At 40.7% G+C, this 20,918-nt stretch overlaps 1 protein-coding gene across 2 annotated transcripts in view; it reads right to left on the bottom strand.

Moving 5' to 3' along the window:
* Nucleotides 1–20,918, bottom strand: part of LOC129183238 (uncharacterized) — a 55,048-nt gene that overhangs the window by 12,255 nt on the left and 21,875 nt on the right. For both annotated transcript variants that reach the window (XM_054780259.1, XM_054780260.1), the window contains 42 exons: nucleotides 20,854–20,894; nucleotides 20,666–20,763; nucleotides 20,431–20,453; nucleotides 20,292–20,313; nucleotides 20,190–20,217; nucleotides 18,572–18,656; nucleotides 18,342–18,488; nucleotides 18,064–18,275; nucleotides 17,881–17,984; nucleotides 17,306–17,424; nucleotides 17,045–17,224; nucleotides 16,928–16,968; nucleotides 16,743–16,840; nucleotides 16,493–16,515; nucleotides 16,341–16,362; nucleotides 16,238–16,265; nucleotides 14,887–14,971; nucleotides 14,657–14,803; nucleotides 14,379–14,590; nucleotides 14,196–14,299; nucleotides 12,198–12,316; nucleotides 11,463–11,618; nucleotides 10,340–10,554; nucleotides 10,178–10,263; nucleotides 9,394–9,524; nucleotides 9,181–9,306; nucleotides 8,913–9,103; nucleotides 8,736–8,824; nucleotides 7,344–7,474; nucleotides 7,122–7,249; nucleotides 6,889–7,006; nucleotides 5,850–6,068; nucleotides 5,598–5,768; nucleotides 5,363–5,512; nucleotides 5,213–5,277; nucleotides 5,013–5,142; nucleotides 4,496–4,581; nucleotides 4,282–4,411; nucleotides 3,898–4,088; nucleotides 3,721–3,811; nucleotides 3,511–3,640; nucleotides 3,237–3,427 (listed from right to left, as the gene is read on the bottom strand). In XM_054780259.1, the coding sequence (XP_054636234.1) occupies nucleotides 3,237–3,427; nucleotides 3,511–3,640; nucleotides 3,721–3,811; nucleotides 3,898–4,088; nucleotides 4,282–4,411; nucleotides 4,496–4,581; nucleotides 5,013–5,142; nucleotides 5,213–5,277; nucleotides 5,363–5,512; nucleotides 5,598–5,768; nucleotides 5,850–6,068; nucleotides 6,889–7,006; nucleotides 7,122–7,249; nucleotides 7,344–7,474; nucleotides 8,736–8,824; nucleotides 8,913–9,103; nucleotides 9,181–9,306; nucleotides 9,394–9,524; nucleotides 10,178–10,263; nucleotides 10,340–10,554; nucleotides 11,463–11,618; nucleotides 12,198–12,316; nucleotides 14,196–14,299; nucleotides 14,379–14,590; nucleotides 14,657–14,803; nucleotides 14,887–14,971; nucleotides 16,238–16,265; nucleotides 16,341–16,362; nucleotides 16,493–16,515; nucleotides 16,743–16,840; nucleotides 16,928–16,968; nucleotides 17,045–17,224; nucleotides 17,306–17,424; nucleotides 17,881–17,984; nucleotides 18,064–18,275; nucleotides 18,342–18,488; nucleotides 18,572–18,656; nucleotides 20,190–20,217; nucleotides 20,292–20,313; nucleotides 20,431–20,453; nucleotides 20,666–20,763; nucleotides 20,854–20,894 (4,863 nt within the window). The remainder of the gene's footprint in view (nucleotides 1–3,236; nucleotides 3,428–3,510; nucleotides 3,641–3,720; nucleotides 3,812–3,897; nucleotides 4,089–4,281; nucleotides 4,412–4,495; nucleotides 4,582–5,012; nucleotides 5,143–5,212; nucleotides 5,278–5,362; nucleotides 5,513–5,597; nucleotides 5,769–5,849; nucleotides 6,069–6,888; nucleotides 7,007–7,121; nucleotides 7,250–7,343; nucleotides 7,475–8,735; nucleotides 8,825–8,912; nucleotides 9,104–9,180; nucleotides 9,307–9,393; nucleotides 9,525–10,177; nucleotides 10,264–10,339; nucleotides 10,555–11,462; nucleotides 11,619–12,197; nucleotides 12,317–14,195; nucleotides 14,300–14,378; nucleotides 14,591–14,656; nucleotides 14,804–14,886; nucleotides 14,972–16,237; nucleotides 16,266–16,340; nucleotides 16,363–16,492; nucleotides 16,516–16,742; nucleotides 16,841–16,927; nucleotides 16,969–17,044; nucleotides 17,225–17,305; nucleotides 17,425–17,880; nucleotides 17,985–18,063; nucleotides 18,276–18,341; nucleotides 18,489–18,571; nucleotides 18,657–20,189; nucleotides 20,218–20,291; nucleotides 20,314–20,430; nucleotides 20,454–20,665; nucleotides 20,764–20,853; nucleotides 20,895–20,918) is intronic.

Raw genomic sequence — 20,918 nt, 5'->3', positions numbered from 1 at the left:
TAACACCGCATGAAATGCTTACGGGTCGACCCATGCCAGCACCACATTTGAGAGGGCCTTATAAAGGGCCCCCACTTGAGCAGTTGCAAAATGAACTGAAAGATTATATAAAACAGTTAACTGCCATACATAGAGCTATCTATGTGCAGGAGAAAAGCAGGGCTCCTGAGTCCACGGAGGTGTCAGACGGCCTGGTGGTGCCAGGCGATCAGGTGTACATCAAGGTGTACAGGCGAAAGTGGCACGAGCCAAGACGAGAGGGACCCTATAAGGTGGTGCGAGCAACACCGACGGCTGTCCAAGTGGAAGGGAGCACGACGTGGTACCATTTAAACCACTGCACCAAGGTGCGTCCAGCCCAATCCAAGCAAGAGGAGGAGTTGAGCAACAAAGGAAGCACACATGGAACGCCAAACGCCAAAGATTCACTTGCTGGTGATGGTGAGCTGCATGTTGTGGGCACTGATGAATGCAATACCAGTGTCTCACACCAAGGGGGAAGGGACGCTGTCCTCCAAGGAAGTCCAAAGACATGAAACAGATGAGTACGATGCAACTATACGCCACTCAGCACCAGCACAACGGAGGGACAATGTAGAGTTTGCAGAATTATGGACTGCCAAAATTAAGGTCAGTCAACTAGGGAGAGTGGAGGATGTTCGTTCACTTACAGTGTCACTATTCGGTAGGGGTATATGTGGAGTGGATTTTAAAATAGAAGATGAGCCTCCAGAATGGGGATCAGACCAATGCACTTTAATAGTACTACAAAAACCACAGCAGTGGGAAGTGGGTGTTAGACTAAAGCCGCAGTGGAGAGAACCACATTATCCTTTTTATCTAAGTGTAGACAAGTCAAAAGGGGGGAGTGTGCCACATGTTTGGAGAACAATGTTGTACCTACATACCCATGAACACGGCCAGAAGAGGATCTTTTACTACAGCAATGTCTAGAATTAGTGAACTAAGCAAAGAGTTGACAGGAAATGCAGGGAAAGATGTAAAGGCACTTGACTGGTTCACCACAAAGCTTGGGCATTGGGGTGCTAACCTGGCAAGAACGGGAATAACTGCAGTAATAGTTTTGACAGTGATATGTCTGTTACTTTGTTGCATCGTACCCATTCTGAAGAAAGTACTGATTAAGACTTTTGTAAGACAGATGACTGCGCTGGCGGTTACCAAAGTGGCAGAGGCTCAGCTAGCGCAACTGGTGGTCGAGCAGCCTGATCTATTTCCCAATCCGGACGATCGTCAGGACGATGACACCGACTCAGAGGACTCAATGAGCCGTGAGGTATGATTGACTGTGGGATTGGGAAAGGAGCTGGACTTTGAGCTGGACACCACCAACTGTATATCACAATGCGCTGAGGCCTCTCCACGAACTGTGCTAGTAGCGTGTGGAAAACCGCCATGCCAAGGACAGGACTGACATAGAAGGACAATGGACTTGGCGGGACTGAACAACAATGCACTCACTCACAGTTAGTCAGTGTTGGACTGCTGAGTAACACCAGTTAGTTATTATTAACAAGTGTATTATTTCAGTTATTTAGCATTAACTACCATGTCAGGATTATGTCACTCACTTACTAGGTTAGTTACTCTGTAGTCGCTGTGAGTTTACACTGACGCAGTTATTCAATGAGTTACCTGAGAAGTATATTAGATCATGAAGAATTAAGACATGGAGTAAAATTTGTGATCTGTTCAATATTCACTATATCACAGCACTCAGAGTACAGTTTATGCCACACATATATACTATCTCTATAGACAGGTGTAGTTGGTAGATCATTGAGTTAACTCATAATAATAATAGTTACCAGACAGTTAGATAAGTAGTTGGCACAGGGTCAGCTATACCAACCAAGGGGACCCTCCAGCCGAGACGAGCCATCCATGAGGACCACGCCAGCCGAGACGAGTCATTCCTGAGGGCTATAATCGAGGGAGCCAGATCGTGCGGGAGGACATCCATCCAGGAGGCAGGCTATGAGGAAGGGGTGAGATGAGCGCCCTCCTCCAACATGTGACGTGCCAAGTCACCACCTCGTTTCGGCAAAAGAAGCCCCTCATCACAAAGGGTCCCTCCAGATGACATCGAGCTGATCATCGGCGGATGATCGAAGAAGGGACTGAAGATGGCCTACACCATTCTTACAGAGGCACAATAATCCTCTGGGCGGTGATGATATGAGCAGAAACATTTCTCCCGACCTTGCCACACACCGAATCACTGCCCATAACACGTTCCCCACTTCCCCGTGCCCATTCTTCAGGACAAGCATGCATCAAAATCCCCACGAACTTAATCTTTGAACTTCTTTCGGAAAATGAAGACGGTGAAATGACGGGTCTAAGAGACATTATTATTTGTTTTGGGGGTTTGGGACCCCCAAAAGGGGGGAATATATTGTAAAATGATTCTTGTCCTGTGAACTCCAGAGTACCTTTTGTTCTGTGAAAGACAGTTGAACTCAGGCCTACGTGACTGAGGGGGAGGTCATCGTGACCGAAGTTATACAAGATATGTTCCAGATGTTATGTGATTTCAAAATGTCCTGCCAACAGGGCCAAGGAAGGATGAGGTTTGATAATCCACGTCATTGTTATTGTTCACTGGGTCTATTTAAGGGTGAACGGAATAAACGGGGTGTCCCTTTTCCCTCAACTGCATACGAGATGTGTTGTGCCTCTTATTATTCCACAACAGACTCTGAAGTTCAACAAAACTTGTAACATATTTCCAACGCCCGTCACTTCAGTGAGCGTCAAAGGATCAAATCTGCATGTGTGTTTTGCTTTTCTGTAGCTTTTTGTGGCATTTTTCCCCAATGAATGGGAAGACTTAATTATTTATAATACAACTTAATTTTTTTAATTTAACATTTTGGACTACATGAGAAAGTGGGAAGGAAAATGTTTCTTTGCCCACATGGTTTTATTAATGTGTTAGTATTTATTATTATCATTATAATATTATTATTATAATATTATTATTATAATATTATTATTAATATATTATTATTATTATATTATTATTATTATATTATTATTAATAGCCATAGTTGTTTATGCCAATGTTTTTGACCTGATGCAAGTTCAAAACACTGGTGGTTATTTGCTTTTGTTGTAGACCATACGCCCAGTGGCTATAGTATACTTGGAAGTTAATTGAATAGAGGTGTTAGTTGAAGCATTTATGGTATTATAGTTTGTCCTTGGCATACCTCTCGCAGCTTTTCAAGAACAACCTTGAGGTAGTCGTCCTGGTCCACCTTGTCCATGATGGCGGCCAAGTTGTCCCTGAGAGTGGCCGCACTGAGGCAGCAGTTGAACTGGTTGATGTCATCATAGTCAAAGGGGAAGGTCTCATCACTGATGGTCACTTGTGTGATCTCTCCCACGGTACACTCGTTCGCTACAACAGAGACAAAGACAAAGGTCAGCAGAGAATGTCGCTTTGGGAGAGGCAAATGCTAAAATCAGGAAAAAGGGACAAACCGACAGATCGCTTTGCCTTGTTTTTATTGGACATTCGGATTTCTCTCTTCAAGCTCTTTAGCTTTTGTCTGTCGACGCCATTTTTCTTGACAGCTTTCAGGAAGTCCTTCAAGAAACTCCGCTTTGTTTTCTTCACCATCAAAACAGAACAGATGCATAAACAATCACCCTGTACATAAAATGAATACATTCAGTATATTTGCTACGCACTTTGTCAAAGTTTTTGTAGAAGTTAGATGTCAGAAAAAGAGGTAAAATTCCAAGATCCTCCAAGGTGGCTTTGGTCCATGTTGATGGGGCGCTGGAGACAAAAACACAAAACACATTGCTTGATACAAAACATATGAGTAAAGAGTTCACTTTTTGGCATCCCTGCCCCTGTCGTACCCGAATGGCGTGTTGCCGCTCTGCAGTAGAGTTTCCACAGCAGCAACTTGATCAGCTGTGAGGTCTGAACAGTGCTGCAGCCTATCCAAGATGGACGAATCTGAGGTGTTAATGTATGAGCCATCCAGAATGCAGCACATGTTTCCTAGCACAGAAATGTCTTCCTTGGTCAAGCTTGTGCTGGTGATATTCTTAAAAAGAGAAGAGAGAAGTTAGATTTACATCTTTTTGTGAAGATTAACATGAAAAAAAAATTACAGTAAAATACAAACAAATAAATACAAATAGTACGGTAAATAAAAAATAGTAAAAAATAAATACAAAAAATAACTACATGCCAGCCTCAGTTGACCCACAATCTGTCATCCTTGTCTCCGAACTCACCAGACAGTTCTTGGCGTTAGTAAACAGAGCATCGCGTTTGTAGCTGAGCACTGTGGAGAAGACGGAAAAGTCTGCTTCTGATAGCTGTTCAAAGTACGACTTGCAGCTGGCCGCCGGCACTCGTGAGTAACTGCAGAGGGAAAAAGGACAAAACGAACATGAGCACTGCGTACAGTACAAGCCAGAAAGATGATGAATATAATGATGCTCTTACTCATAATACAGCAGCACATCCTGAGGATAAAGGTCAAAGCGCTCGACATCTGGCTCATTTTTGATGTGATTGTACATGCAGGTTAGCTGTCAGTAGAACAAAAAGCATTTCAGAGTTGTATTTATTTATATATTTTCATATATTTACTTTTCTAACGCTGACCCATGATGCATGGTGTATGAAAGCAAATAAGGGTCTCTAATTAGCACTGCTTCAAAAAACATGCACACACTGTGTAGCTTTCATAATCAGCTTCACAGTGGCAGTAGCTGCATGTGATGTGACACGAGTGGTCAGCATCTATCACGTTTACCTACCTTTGCATGCATTTTAAAATGTTGATTGAAATATTTGTTCCATTTGGGTCAAAATTTTTTAAGATTCTTTCTTTGCCCATGACCCTCCCTTCCATAAAGTTAACTGAAAATCCTTTGAGGAGTTCTGATGTAACTGACAAAACAAACCCCAACATAACATTACCTCCTTGGTAGAGGTAATGAACAATTTTCTCTCTCACCTGTGTCTCCTCCAGAATGACCTTGTTGTTGCCTTTTCTGCGGCAAGCTTTGATCAACTTGTTGACTTGCAACTTTGAAAAATCCCTCACTGTGGTGCATGTGAAGCCTTGCAGCAGAGACGACGACAAACTGCAGGCAAACTTGCACAGTCAGTCATCGAAATATTTGAAGATGAACAGAAAAAAAATTAAAAACGCACTTGTTCGGACTTCCTAGGAGTGTCGTCGCTGATTCTTTGGCTACATCCTCGAAGAACAGCTCAACCTGTGATAACAACAAAAGACATTATACTGTGTAAGACATGTACAGCAGCGGGTTTTGCCAAACGTTTTTTTTCAGGATCTCCCACCTGCTTGCGTTTCCATTTCTTGCTGTTGAGCTTTGTGATAATGTTCTTATTTGAGCTCAAGCCCAGCAGCAGAGAGGGAGGGATCTCCGTCGCCAAATTGTCAGGAACGTTTTCTATGATAACATCACTACTGCTGTTGACTGAGACAATCTAGGGGAAAAAGGTTCACACTCCCAGGTAAACTCCTTTCACATTAGTCCAGAATAAGGCTTAGAAATCCACAAAAGGGTCAAACCTGCAACACAAAAATCTGTTGGATAATTGGTGGGGCAGTCATGAGGTGCGACAGGAATAAGACGTTCTGGGATGCTGTGATCAGCTCGGAGCCACTGATGTTGATGAAGGTGTTTGCGGGTACCCCGGTGACAAGAGAGCCAAGCATCAACAGCGATGATGCATTATTGATCTTTTGGGGAAAAAGAAGACATCATGTTGGTGATGGTGTCACAAGTTAAAATCAAGTGAGCTCTACACCTGAGAGAGGTACCTGCATAAGCCCTGAAGATATGAGCAACAGGATAATGGCCTTGGCCTGACCTTCATTCCAGCCGGACAAACTGCCAAGGATGTCCAGGGAAAGAAGTAGATCTTCGGGTTTGATTGCTTGGATCTGGCCCTGAGAAATGCCAGTGCTTTCATCCCCGAGGGCTGCGATAACTGAGGCATCAATCGTGTTTCCAAAGTTATCCGCCAAAGCAGAAGCCACCTATCATGAATACATTTTAAAATGTCAGAAACATTAATTTGCTTAAAGCAGACATTTTATGCATTTTTGTAACAGATCACAACAGTTCCTAGGTTTTTTAATAACATGACTTTGGCACGCTTTGGACATAATACTCCAAAGATCAACAATTAATTACAGAACATTAAAGTCCTCTACAATCAGCCCTATTCAGAGCAGCCGTTTTATGCAGTACCATAATTTCCAGATTATAAATTGAACTTTTTTTCATTGTTTGGCTGGTCGGGAATTTATAGCCATGTGCAACTTATATATCAAAATGTATATAATTCAAAATGTTTTAAAATGTTAATTCATACTGACTGACATCAGTGAACATTACCATTACCAGCTGCGAGAGGTTGCACTAGGCTTGGATTCAGTGATGTGGAATGAGATTGGGAGCTTGGTGAACTTGCATATCTGCAATTTGCTTGCTGGACTTGCTGGCTTGTTATGTTAATTTAGCCTATTCAGCTGGTATGTTCTTAAATATGCTATTGTGTAGGTGAATAATTGTTAATGCCGGATACCTATTCAGCCTGTTGTTCTGTGTGCTATTGTGTAGTTGAATAACTTGCCTTTCCAGATTAAATGTCTGTTCTAGGTCTTGAGTTTTGACTAGTACGAGTTATTCTCCAGAGTGACTTTTAGTCCGGAAAATACGGTCACCATTAAGGATGATGTGCGAGGGAGCGGTACAAAAAAGAGTGTGAGCAGCTTAGGGCATGTTGCATGTTGAAATGTTTCCCCCAGAAAACCACCAGTCCAAGTCTTATTTATACACAATCCTACATCTCACCTGGGGGTCCAAGTTGGTGCACAAGTTGGTCAGGTTGTGCAGAACTATCACACTTTCCTCTGGTGACAGCTGGCTAAAGGCCATCCCTGGCACAAAGCAGCGAAACCCCAGTGGAAGGCTGCAAAGACAAAGTGGCCAAAATGCCTTCAGAATTCTTTATGCGACATATAATACACTAAAGTGATCCAAGGTTATTTCTGTGGTGGCATCAAAACAACGATGCCAACACTCACAGTATAGGGTTGAAGTTGTTGTCCTGTCTATATAGTAGCTCTGTGTAGTAGCTGGTGACGTTGACAGGTGTGATGGTTTGGTTGAAGATGGCGATGTTCCGGAGGTCCACAGTGAACACCTGGAGAACCTGGAGCAAAGAGGCGAAGATGGTTTAAATACATGTTCATACAGCTCACATAAAATACATACAACTAAGTTAAAAAAAAACTCCTTGGCTGTACCTCCGCAGATCCAAATGTGAAAAGCAAATCATCCAAATTGATGAATTCAAAGAAGGGTCCAATGTAGTCAGCAAACCAGGCTGTTGAGTTCAGCTCTGGGTTGCTTGCGTCGTAACACCGTGGCACCGTCTCTTTAAGGACAATTAAAAAAAAAATGACTTTATTGGAAGATTCAAGTCACAATAAACATTTTTAGAGTGGACACTTTGATTTTAGATAAAGGAATGACCAACTTTGTACTCAAGTGTTAACATTAGGATATTTGTATAATAAAGTGTAGACAATTATTATAATTACAAATTAACTACATCTGCGTTGTTCGAAAGCTAAAGCTACCATATTATGGTTGCAGTAAGGTCTTCATTCTCAACTTGCAAATATTAACAAGATATAAATATTTAACAGGTATCGATTGTTGACTTAGACCTTCAAAAATATCATAAAATATACACAGTATGCTCAGCTTGAAACAAATTCAAAAGTAAAAACATATATAAAGTAGAAGACAAAAAGTAAAAAGCCAACTTCCTGTGCTACTGTATAGCTCGTACTTCAACCTCATTAGCTTTGGTAGATCACTGTTTCTTTTGACTTTCTAAAAAGAATAAAATGTAATAGTGTTCACCTTTTGCGGATTACAGTTTCAATTACAATTACAGTTAGAGGACGAGCCTGGCCCTTTAAGAAGCATTTCATTGTGGGAAGTTGAGTGTCTCTCTCTCTCTCTCTCTCTCTTCCCTTGCCTGTCTCTCTGCACCGCCCATTGTTTTGTGTGTCCTGATTGGCTGTAGACCATTGTCAATCAATCTCCTTTGTGCCGCCCTGCGTGTCTCCTATGTCATCGCTTGCTTGCTAGCTTGTAAATTAATCTTCGGTTCGAAGAAGGAGGACTGCAGCAATATACAGTATTTTAACAAGGATACAAAAATGCTACAGTACAGCGGAACGGCGCCAGGACGAAAAGGCACAGTCACAGGAGACAAATATGCGTGAGTGACTTAAAATCATCTTCATCATTAAAATTCAAACAAAGGTTTGAACTTTTGTGAGAGTTTTGAAACAAGAAAGAAATGTGATAAAATGTTAATGCCTGTCTGAGAAAAGTGTATAAAGTGTATAGTGAGGGGTTTTTACATCCTTAAAACATATATCATTGTAAAAAAAATTAAGTAAGAAACTTTGCAGATTTCACTTACTGTATTGCGGGCTGTTTTGGGAAACTATCCCCGTGATAAACGAGGGAACACTACTATTATTTTTGCATCATATTATAATGAAATAAGTGATTTGTATGATTAAAAAAATATATATATACATATAATTTTATAGTTACAATTTATAGAGTTTGTTATTGCAAAAGGTTTTAAAAAGAAAGGTGACCCTTGCACTGACCAGAGTTGAGGTAGGTTGTGATGGTGTCGTACACGTCTCGCCTCACAAAGTTCACATCAACGTAGCTGAAATTGCCAAGAACTGAGACACTGAAACGAAATAAGAGCACATCAAGTTTAGATGTTCATACCAGAATGCCATTCAAAAACTGTGATGAGAACAAACTGGAAAACGTACAGTTTTTGAAAGGCGATACAGGTGGCGTTGTATGTCTCGTTGCTTCTGAGAAGATCCTTTGTGAGGAATCCCAAGTAGTTGTGGAGACGCTGGTCAAACCAGGCGTCAACCTCTGATCTCGAGGTGTTGCTGAGAGCCATGGGCCAGAGGCACGGCAGCATCGGCTTTCGCAGCCCCTCCGGGAGCGTCTCCTGCGATGTAGAGTGATGTGGTTAGGTCATTACAGTGATTAATGTATTTATGTATCCATGTTTAAATGTTAACACACCATTTCCAGGAACGCGGGTGTCAAGTGGTAGTTGCCGAAGATGGAGCAAAGTTTGGTATCATCGTCAGCAATGTCAGGAAGGCGGAGGTAGTTGCCAAGATCAGATGGAGACATGGAGTTCACCAACTTGCGTCGCAATAACAAACAAGAAGTAAATATTGATCATTAGGCGCTCTGATTTGTCGATGACAGTCTTTATTTGTGAACACAAACCTGCGTCATGCGGTCCTCAGGCATGAGGGACAGGAAGGTAGTCAATTTGGGCAACTGGAAACCCATGAACCAACTCTGCAGGAATTCATAGTAACTTTGGTCGCTGACATAGCAACGGAGAGGCAGTGGTTCTGTAATAGAAACAAAAGCAGTCAAGTAATTAATGTCATGTAAATCAGAACGATAGTCTTGCATTTTTTGGTAGTATTCCAACATTATTGTAAAATGATGTGTTTTTCTCATAATATTTTTATTCTCATTAAATTACTATTTTTTTCTGTTGATTTTAGAAGTTTTTAACATTAGTTGGAATAATCCAATAAAACTTTTGTAAAATTAAGACTTTAGTCTCTAACTATTTTTTCCAGCGATATTAAAACGTTTTAACAACTATTACACTATAATAACACAATTTATTTTCAAAATATTCTAAATTTATTCTTGGGAAATTCAGAATTCTTTGTCATAATATTAACACTTTATTGCGAAAAAATTGTTTGGTTTTTTTTACTATTGTTGTACAACTTTATTTTCATAATTAGGAAAAAAATGTTCTATGACTTTAGTCTCATAATTACATTGGTAGAGCACAGACCACCACAGCAGATAAGGCATCATCATAATTTCAACCATGGCCAAATTGAACTACTTTATCCCTGTAGATAGCCACCTAACACATTCAGTACCTGAATTTTGTTATTAAGATGCACACATTATTCCCTGAGAAATTCAATACATATATTGCCATGTGGCAACTTAGTTTTCATTTCAATGGCACCTTTACCTTTGAGAGCCTGAACGATGTGCTTGTGTATTTCTTTCTGTGTAACATTACTCAGACTGGATATGAACATATTCAGGTCCGTGACTCTGAAACAGACCAAATATAGAACAGTTGTAAGTCTTCATCAATTATAAAGTCTTTACTCAATAGGTTGATACGCACCCTTCCTGCTCGAGGCTGCAGCTCCTTCCCGCCAGTATCTCAAAGAACGGAGAAACGTGCTGATGAGACAACTCCACCAGTAAGGGTTGCAATCGATTGCGGAGCCACACTAAGACGACAGAATCTTTGACCGACGAATGGGAGAGGTTTGCTCGATCGAACACGACCTCCAGCATAGCCGACCTCACCGGGGCTTCGAACTCGTCTTCATGACCCTGTAGAACACGTGAGATGACAGCCACTCTCTCATTATTATTATAAGCAGTAGCAGTAATACAGGGTGGATGAAAAAAGTAGACTCTCCAAAAAGTAGCCACTAAAGTTACAATTGAATATTTTCATGAAATTTCTTTTTTTGCATGTGTTGGTATGGACATCATCCTTCGGTCCATAACAAAATGTATTGCATAATTACATGCATGACTGAACACAGGCCCATTTTCCGGTGGGCAAAAAAAAAAAAAAATCCTCCAAAAAATTAAAGGGTTAAAATTTAAGGAAAAGTCATAAACTGTGATGCAAAATGAGAATTTTTTTGTTCTTCTATGCTGCAATAACCAGATTATTCCGACAAGATTGGTCTTGGTTTAATTGTTGGACCGTAATTTTACCGCAACAACATCAACGGTGGACGATTATCTCCGAATGTTGAATGAGCATGTCGTTCGTACTCTCGGAGGAATGCCGCGTTTTCGTCTTCAAGGAAATGGTCGGTTAGGCCCAAGATGGTGTTCCATCTGAAAACTGTCCTGTATTCAGTCATGCATGCAATTTGCAATAAATTTTGGTATGGACCGAAGGATGACGTCCATACCATCATATGCAAATAAAGAAATTTCATGAAAATATTCAATTTTAACAATAGTGGCTATTGGAGAGTCTACTTTTTTGATACAATCTGTATTACCATTTAATTTAAGTTTAATTACTGTGTTCACTATTGAACATCATCATATACTGCCGTTGCCACCACTGATCCCACTAATGTCGAATGTGGTGTTCTATTGGGTTATGCAATTCTTTGCTGTTAGTACATTGTTAACTTTAATAGAGAGTACACCAATAGTTTCATATAGAAGTTCCGCTGCTTAGAACAGTTTGTAATTTGTCCTCACACACCCACCAGGATAGAAGGAGAGAAATCATCAAAGAAGTTGTGTAGGAATGCGTCCGGGACATACTCCATCACCATGGCAACCTGAGCAGGGGTGGTCAGCTGACCTGGCGTGGAGGCCACGTCAGCTAGCTGTCGGATGGTTAGCTGTGGTAAGGCCTCCATCTGCATTCACGCACAAGGGCACATATGGAGGTTCATTAAGAGGTTTCATTTTTTTCCAAATGAAATGAATATAAAGCCGTTTAAATTGATAACTAAGACATGACTGGATGCATTAAAATTGAATTGGATTTATACAGTATCTATATAATACAATAATAATATAATATATAATTCATGTCTATATATATATATTATATCTATAACTACAAACTATAATAAAATATACAGTATCTAATGTAACCTTATGTTGATACAAAAATATCATCAAGAGACCTTGAAATATATATATATATATATATATATAATTGACTATGAAGTAAATGTATTGGACATTAAATAAATAATTCATAATTGGGTCCAATATAATTATTTAATATTATATGACACAATTTAATTAATTAACTGACTGTTATAATAATTGTAAATAATTTCATATGTTATTTAATGAATTCATATTTGAATTATCTATTACATTTTGGCACAAAAGAAACCCATTGTCACTTCACATTGGATTTTAGGAATGAAAGAAAAATTAAAACGACAACTGGAGATCAATCATTTAGTCAGTCAGGAATGTACCGCTGAGAAGCTGGAGTGGAGCGTCTGCAGTTCGCTGAAGAGCACCAGGTGGGAGAATGCTCCCAAGTTCTGTTGTAGCCATTCACCGCTGTTGTTGCTATGTGAGCTGCAACTAGGATCTGGACCACAAAAAGGGACAGGAGCATTACAAATGCAGTGTTTTCCTCAGGACTGCAGTCTATTTGTGGTGGTTAGTTGAGTGGCGGAGTGCATGTGCATGTAATTTTTATGGATACTGCGGGAGAGAAAAAGTGAGCCATAAACATGAAAAGCAAAACAAATATGTAAATGAAAAAGAATTTTCTACTCTTTCTACTTCTTTTTGTGTTTTTTTAATGTCACAAGCAAGACGGAGCCGCCGGGGGTGGGGAGTGGCGGACGAGGGTGGGGAGGTTTAGTCACAGACAGCATCGGCTTCTGGTTGAAAAGTGCCATGCGCTTTCATGTTAGTAACCAAAAGTGTCAAATAAAACCAGAAAATATAATTGCTGAGTTGGAAACACTGATCGCTCCTGCCATGTCTTCTTATTCTCTGGCAGAGTTGGAGCGACAAGCTACATCAAATACATTTCCCATATAATGTGTTTAGTAGCCAAAAAATGAGGGGTGTCACAAGATCTCATACCACAAGATCTTGCCAGATTAAAACGGGACAAGATTTCTCGTGGGCACTAGGCCTGGGACGATAATAATAAAATTAATTAATCATACAATAAATGAAAATGAACTTGATCATTTTGCCGGACTCAATATACTGCCATGTGCATGCGTGTCTGCTTTCCTGATCAGGGCTAACGCTGCATTAGTTGGCGCGTTTGCTCCATAGAACAACAGCATGAACGAAGCCCTTTTGTCAGTCATACAGTCTCTTTGTCTTGGTGGGTGGAGGCGGGGCCGGCAGAATACACACTGTGCAGAAAAGTGTAACGCATAGAAATTATATTAGTACAGTAGTACCTCACATAACGTAAACCTCCTTTTACATCAATTCCACTGAACGTAAAAAATGTATGTAAAGTTTTTGCATCGTATTACGTAAGAAATTCCATATAACGTAAAGCGTCAAGTCGGTGCAAGTTCAGACTAACAGAGTACACTTGGTGATGCCTTCTGATGCTTCACGCTCTCATTGGCTGATTATCGGGGCACCGCCTACGCTCTCATCTCATTGGCTGATTATTGGGGAACCGCCTATGCTCTCATCTCATTGGCTGATTTATGCAGCACGTACGTGAGTTTGGGTGAGAAACAGGCTTCTCCCTTCAACTTCCCTTCCTCTTCGTAGTCGCCCTTAAACTAGTTCGCACGCATTGAAATCTCTTCTTAATTTTTTTTACTTTTCTTTGTGTTAACTTAAAATTACCGTAATCATGGGCGTTTCGACTCAGGCTAGTCCTCCTCCTCCTACTCCTGCCTCCACTTGCGCTCCTGATCAAGACATCTCGTGAACGGTAAGATTGTTTTTGTTTTTCAGTTTTATTCATTTACGGTAATCTTATTTATTACCTTATTTTATATTGGAATGTTACTCTACTATGTTTATGCTAACATTTTCTTATATTTTCCCACCATATTTGGTGGACTTTGAATATTTTGAAGGGCCAAAGGGGTGAGTTTGGGAAGATCTTGGAATGGATTAGGCTATTTACATGTATTTTATGCTTCGTATAACATAAAAACCCTATAGCATAAAGGTTCTCGGAACGGATTATTTACGTTGTAAGGGCGTCTATTGTAGATTGCAATATATTGTCATATTTTTTTATTTTGTCTCGTCTCGTAGACACATTTGCGTGTATTGTCTCTTCTCATGAACTGAGCGTCTTGTGACACCCCTACTAAAAATGTATTTGTGGCGGGCCGCCACTAATAACTTAATGCATGAGAAACACTGAAAGGCAAGTAGATCAACAGTTTTAGTTCTTGTCGTGCAGTGCATCCATCATGTAGGTGACTGCATTACGTGCTGTTACATAGATGGCAAGAACGCGTACTCACCAGCTGTATCGTTACGGGTTAAGAAGGGCTTAATGAAGCGTGTCAGGACTGCTGTTTGTACGATGATGCTCATGTTTGGCGTAACATGACTCAACGTCTGCACACTGGGGTCAGGAAATAGTCCATTAGTGATTAGTTGATTATGATTAATAGGGTGTTCCAGATGTGAGGACAATGTCTTACATTTGTTGGTAGGTGTTGCAGGTTAAATTCTTGGTTGTGAGACATGACAGGAAATCCGGGGAGACTGCGGGTAGAAATGGGCGGAGCCTGTGGTTGAACCAGATGTTGATGAAGGCAGGGTCATTGACGTAGGTATTGGGGAAGGAGTCCAAACGGACTTCTCCAATAGCGTCCAAAATCATGGAGGCTGCAGGATTTCGGGGATCAAACATCTGCAAAATAAAACACATGTGACATCTTGTTCTAATCAGTAATCACAATATTTTTGATTGTAGTACCATGTTGGTGAGAAGATCCAGAGACTCATTGAGCACATGAGAGGTCTTGGAGAGGAGGAGCTTCCAGACGGGCGTGGAGCCGCTGGAGTTGGCTGAACGGTTACACTTGAATATCATTGTGAGATCCTGGGCTGTTAGCACCACTAACTGTATGGTCAAAAAACAAAGCAGGTGAATGACATCTGGAGGTCACACACTCAAACATTTTCATACAGGTGCAGAAAGGTTACCGATGCACATGCAAATTCCTCCACAGCAAAGTCACAGAAACGTCCCTCCAACGTGTTGTTGTCCAGGTGGAGCTGGAGCGCTGTGCTGTTTTTTTTTTAATGATCATGAAAAGTTAGAATTGCATTCATTATATCTAGGGATGCTTCGGTCAGGGTTTCATGTTGCCGATTACGATATCGATCATGCATGAGTGAAATTGGCCGATACCGTAACAGATCACAGGGATTAATTATGCATTTTTCAATGTAGCGTTGAAAGGCATTTATCGACATATACCGATTACATGCTTTTTCACGGAAATTGCCCGATACTGATTGGTGGCCAATCAATCAGAGCATCCATAATTATATTCTTTCTCTAGCTACATAAGTGCAGCCACCATAACAGCATGTGTATAAATACACATAGAGTGCATTTAGATGTAAAATAAAATTATAATGTAGCTGAGTAAAAATACATACAAAAGAGAGTGAGGGGCAGATGTGAGTAAAATGGTTGAAATAGCAATAAAACATCGCTAAAAAAAGAATGAAAATACAATCCTAAATAAGAATATTATATATTTATTTATCGGGACAAAATATGAGAGTAAAAATATAAAACTGCATATTTGACTCAAAAAGCCTCAATGCTGTAATTTAATCAAAATATGCGTAGTTTTAATACTGCCGTAATAGATTTGTTTCTTTTTCAAATGAACTGTGCAGATCATTTTATTTTCCACTTGATTTTCTATTCACTTTGACTTTAGACTACCCATCCATCTATTTTCCACACCGCTTGTCCTCATTAGGGTCATGGGTGAGCTGGAGCCTATCCTAGCTGACTTTGGGCGAGAGGCTGAGTACACCCTGGACTGGTCGCCAGTCAATCACAGGGCACATATCCTGTAAATACAAACAACCATTCATACTCACATTCACAACTGTGGACAATTTAGAGTCTCCAATGAACCTTACATGCATGTTTTGGGGATGTTGGAGGAAGCCGGTGTTACTGGAGAAAACCTACGCATGCACGGGGTGGCCAACATGTGACCACCATGGCTGACTTTAGACTAATTCACTTTATTTTAAATTTTAACCTATTTTTAGATGTTGTCTATGTTTTTTGTTGAGTACAATTAATGGAAAGTGGGGCATCTATGTTTATTTTGTATGTTCCTATAATATTTCAAAATGCAAACATTTATATTTCTTTTTTCTTTTTCTACTATCCCTATGTTGCTTTACTTATTGTATTAATAAGCCCATGTGTCAATCATCTGACTTTGGGTGGGTCTGAAATGTTTTTGTTTTTTTTTATCTAAAAAGGGCTGACCGTTGCCCTCTGTGTCAAAACTATACTCACCTGTTGACTCCCATACAAATCTCCGTCTCTGTGAACAACAACACGAGCGAGTGACGATGATGCTTTTTTTTTTTTTACAGGCGAAACTAAAAAGATCACCTACCATTGGATGAGGTCACAATGCACTGATGAGAGAGAGAGAGAGGGAGAGAGACAGAGGGAGGGAGGGAGGGAGACAGAGGGAGAGAGATTAGTAAAGTCATACTGCTATAAAATCAATACCAATCATTAAAAAGGGGTATCATTGATCATCACCTCGCCGCTGTATATGACGCAACCTGTAAACAAACACAGACAAACTGTTACAGACAAACCAATTTGAAGTGACAGCCATTTCTTGAAACACCATGTTTTACACAATTCTTTGTCACGTTCTGTCTGTTTTTGTTGTGTGCACACAAGTAAATAATGTGTTTATGTGGTCAAAATGACAACTTTTGCATGTAAAGAAACAGCAAGTAGCATGTTGTGGCTTGTATATTATTAGGTCTGGTGTGGATCTCACCAGGGGGAATGAGCTCGGAGAGGTTCATCTTGTTGTTGGTGATAAATGACGCCACATTGAGTGGAACTTCCACCAGGGCCAAGTCCAGTCTGGCGAAGCTGGAGCATCAGTAACACAAGGTAAGGCAACATTTCATTCCTGTGATACATTTTAGGTTGGCCAAAGCACTCCAGGTGTGAACTCACAGTGTTTTGTATGCTGAACAGGAAAGGTTTCTATTGAAACCCTAGGAAGAAGGAAAAACAAAAATGTGGCTACTCATAGGAATCACCTGCATGTTCACATTATCCATTGTTTAGTACCTCTTCCAGGCGTTTGTGGAGGAGCGCAAGGAATTCAGGGATTTTCTTCTGCTCTTCAGGTGAGTCAGTCATGTGATCAAACAGTGCGTTGATAATGACATCTTGCTCTGGAAGAGCGGGAAGCTGCAAGAGGAGCAGCTGCACACGTTGCGTTGTAGTCAGAAGTGGCAGGGCCTCCAACTAAACACACAAACAAAAGTATTATGAGGCTGTTTGATGGTCAGAGGGTCATAACAAACACTGGCCTGGAAGACATCTCACAGGGTTGAACTCTGGGTTGAGCTGCAAGATCTCCTGGAGAGACAAATACTGAGAAAATGGACCCACGTTGTCCATTAGCCACTCCGTACTGCTATTGGATCCGGACAGGCAGCCAGGGCCTGCACACAAACAATTATAAAAAAATGTATTTCTGTGTTTAAAAAAAATTCAAATAATGAAATGAGAGGGACGAACACCTGAGTGTGGACGAGACAGAAAACTTGTGACGGGGGCCGGCAGCATACACACAGAGTGCAGAAAAGTGTAACGCAATATAAATTATATTAGTAGATTGCAATATATTATCATATTTTTTCAGTGTACTTAAAAATAAAGTTAAAATCTCATCTCGTTTCATAGACCCAATCGAGTGTATCATCTCTTCTCATGAACTGAGCGTCTTGTGACACCCCTACTAAAAATGTATTTGTGGCGGGCCGCCACTAATAACTTAATGCATGAGAAACACTGAAAGGCAAGTAGATCAACAGTTTTAGTTCTTGTCGTACAGTGCATCCATCATGTAGGTGACTGCATTACGTGCTGTTACATAGATGGCAAGAACGCGTACTCACCAGCTGTATCGTTACGGGTTAAGAAGGGCTTAATGAAGTGTGTCAGGACTGCTGTTTGTACGATGATGCTCATGTTTGGCGTAACATGACTCAGCGTCTGCACACTGGGGTCAGGAAATATTCCATTAGTGATTAGTTGATTATGATTAATAGGGTGTTCCAGATGTGAGGACAATGTCTTACATTTGTTGGTAGGTGTTGCAGGTTAAATTTTTGGTTGTGAGACATGACAGGAAGTCCGGGGAGACTGCGGGTAGAAATGGGCGGAGCCTGTGGTTGAACCAGATGTTGATGAAGGCAGGGTCATTGACGTAGGTATTGGGGAAGGAGTCCAAACGGACTTCTCCAATAGCGTCCAAAATCATGGAGGCTGCAGGATTTCGGGGATCAAACATCTGCAAAATAAAACACATGTGACATCTTGTTCTAATCAGTAATCACAATATTTTTGATTGTAGTACCATGTTGGTGAGAAGATCCAGAGACTCATTGAGCACATGAGAGGTCTTGGAGAGGAGGAGCTTCCAGACAGGCGTGGAGCCGCTGGAGTTGACTGAACGGTTACACTTGAATATCATTGTGAGATCCTGGGCTGTTAGCACCACTAACTGTATGGTCAAAAAACAAAGCAGGTGAATGATATCTGGAGGTCACACACTCAAACATTTTCATACAGAGGCAGAAAGGTTACCGATGCACATGCAAATTCCTCCACTGCAAAGTCACAGAAACGTCCCTCCAACGTGTTGTTGTCCAGGTGGAGCTGGAGCGCTGTGCTGTTTTTTTTAATGATCATGAAATGTTAGAATTGCATTCATTATATCTAGGGATGCTTCGGTCAGGGTTTCATGTTGCCGATTACGATATCGATCATGCATGAGTGAAATTGGCAGATACCGTTACAGATCACAGGGATTAATTATGCATTTTTCAATGTATTTATGATGAGTACTATTGGCCAGTTGTGAGGGGGAAAGGATGGAGAATTCCAAGGTCCCCTGACTCCCAGGGGGCCCACAAAATAGGTAATTCCTAATTAAATGAATAATAAATTAATAAAAAAAAAGGGGGGGGGGCATGATTTTTTTCATGGGGCCCAGAATTCCTGGCTGCACCCCTGCTAATGGCTACATGATATGAAACAAGGGAACATAAAATCACCTTAATTTAGGCAAAAACATATTTTACTTACTTTTTAAAGTGAACATATACAGTATCACTCATAAAGCTTATAGAGGATGAGACGACTTCTTTAAGGAGACTTGGGATGTGAGATTGAATACATTGGTGGAGCCCTAGCAGGACTTCCAGGTAGCACATAGGTGGGCTCCAAGTGAGAGAGCCACCGGTGAGCCCGGTGTCTTCCCCCGCTGACAAAGGCTGGCCATGTCGTCGTTGAATTCAATTTTTTTCGGGTTATTTGCTTCGCCTTCAGACTGTCACACACATTCGGGCGAGTGTTGCCCAGTGTTTTGGCTGCATTAGCTGCCGTTTGACTGATGATCACACCGGGAGCCTCGAAAACTCACCATACTCCATCAAGTGTTTGTTCTTCAAATAGCGTATTAAATTAAAGCTTTTTAACGTGCTACCCCTGCAAGATATTTTCATGGCATGTGTTGGCAGGTAGGTTCCACACACCAGACATGTTTGTTTTTGTTTTGGCATGCCTGCGCAGTGTGAAGGAAAATGGGAAAAGGACGCTACCCATGATTCTACCCATGATTCAGTAGTATGAGCTACAGGTGACCGGCTTCTGTGATCAGCATTGAAAGGCATTTATCGGCATATACCGATCACATGCTTTTTCACGGAAATTGCCCGATACCGATTGGTGGCCAATCAATCAGAGCTTCCCTAATTATATTCTTTCTCTGGCTACATAAGTGCAGCCACCATAACAGCATGTGTATAAATACACATAGAGTGCATTTAGATGTAAAATAAATAATAATGTAGCTGAGTAAAAATGCATACAAAAGAGAGTGAGGGGCAGGTGTGAGTAAAATAGTTGAAATATCAATGAAACATTGCGACAATACTAAATAAGAATATTAAATATTTATTCATCGGGACAAAATATGAGAGTAAAAATATAAAACTGCATATTTGCAGTGTTTTTGCAAGATCCAAAGACCCAAAAAGCCTCAATGCTGTAATTTAATCAAAATATGCCTATATATTTTATTATCCACTTGATTTTCTATTCCCTTTGACTTTAGACTACCCATCCATCTATTTTCCACACCACTTTTTTTTTTAATCTAAAAAGGGCTGACCCTTGGCCTCTGTGTCAAAATTATACTCACCTGTTGACTCCCATACAAATCTCCGTCTCTGTGAACAACAACACGAGCGAGTGACAATGATGCTTTTTTTTTTTTACAGGTGAAACTAAAAAGATTACTTACCGTTGGATGAGGTCACAATGCACTGATGAGAGAGGGAGAGAGAAAGGGATGGAGGGAAACAGAGGAAGAGAGATTAGTAAAGTCATACTGCTATAAAATCAATACCAATCATTAAAAAGGGGGTATCATGGATTATCACCTCGCCGCTGTATATGACGCAACCTGTAAACAAACAGACAAACTGTTATAGACAAACCAATTTGAAGTAACAGCCATTTCTTGAAACACCATGTTTTACACAATTCTTTGTCACGTTTTGTGTGCACACAAGTAAATAATGTGTTTATGTGGTCAAAATGACAACTTTTGCACGTAAATAAACAGCAAGTAGCATGTTGTGGCTTGTATGTCATTAGGTCTGGTGTGGATCTCACCAGGGGGAATGAGCTTGGAGAGCTTCATCTTGTTGTCGGTGATAAATGACGCCACATTGAGTGGAACTTCCACCAGGGCCAAGTCCAGTCTGGCGAAGCTGGAGCATCAGTAACACAAGGTAAGGCATCAACATTTCATTCCTGTGACACATTTTAGGTTGGCCAAAGCACTCCAGGTGTGAACTCACAGTGTTTTGTATGCGGAACAGGAAAAGTTTCTATTGAAACCCTAGGAAGAAGGAAACAAAAATGT

Source organism: Dunckerocampus dactyliophorus, chromosome 6, assembly GCF_027744805.1.
Source record: "Dunckerocampus dactyliophorus isolate RoL2022-P2 chromosome 6, RoL_Ddac_1.1, whole genome shotgun sequence".
In the NCBI taxonomy this organism is placed as follows: domain Eukaryota; kingdom Metazoa; phylum Chordata; class Actinopteri; order Syngnathiformes; family Syngnathidae; genus Dunckerocampus; species Dunckerocampus dactyliophorus.
The sequence above is the reverse complement of the archived record's forward strand: the minus strand, read 5'-3'. Positions and strand labels throughout refer to the sequence as shown.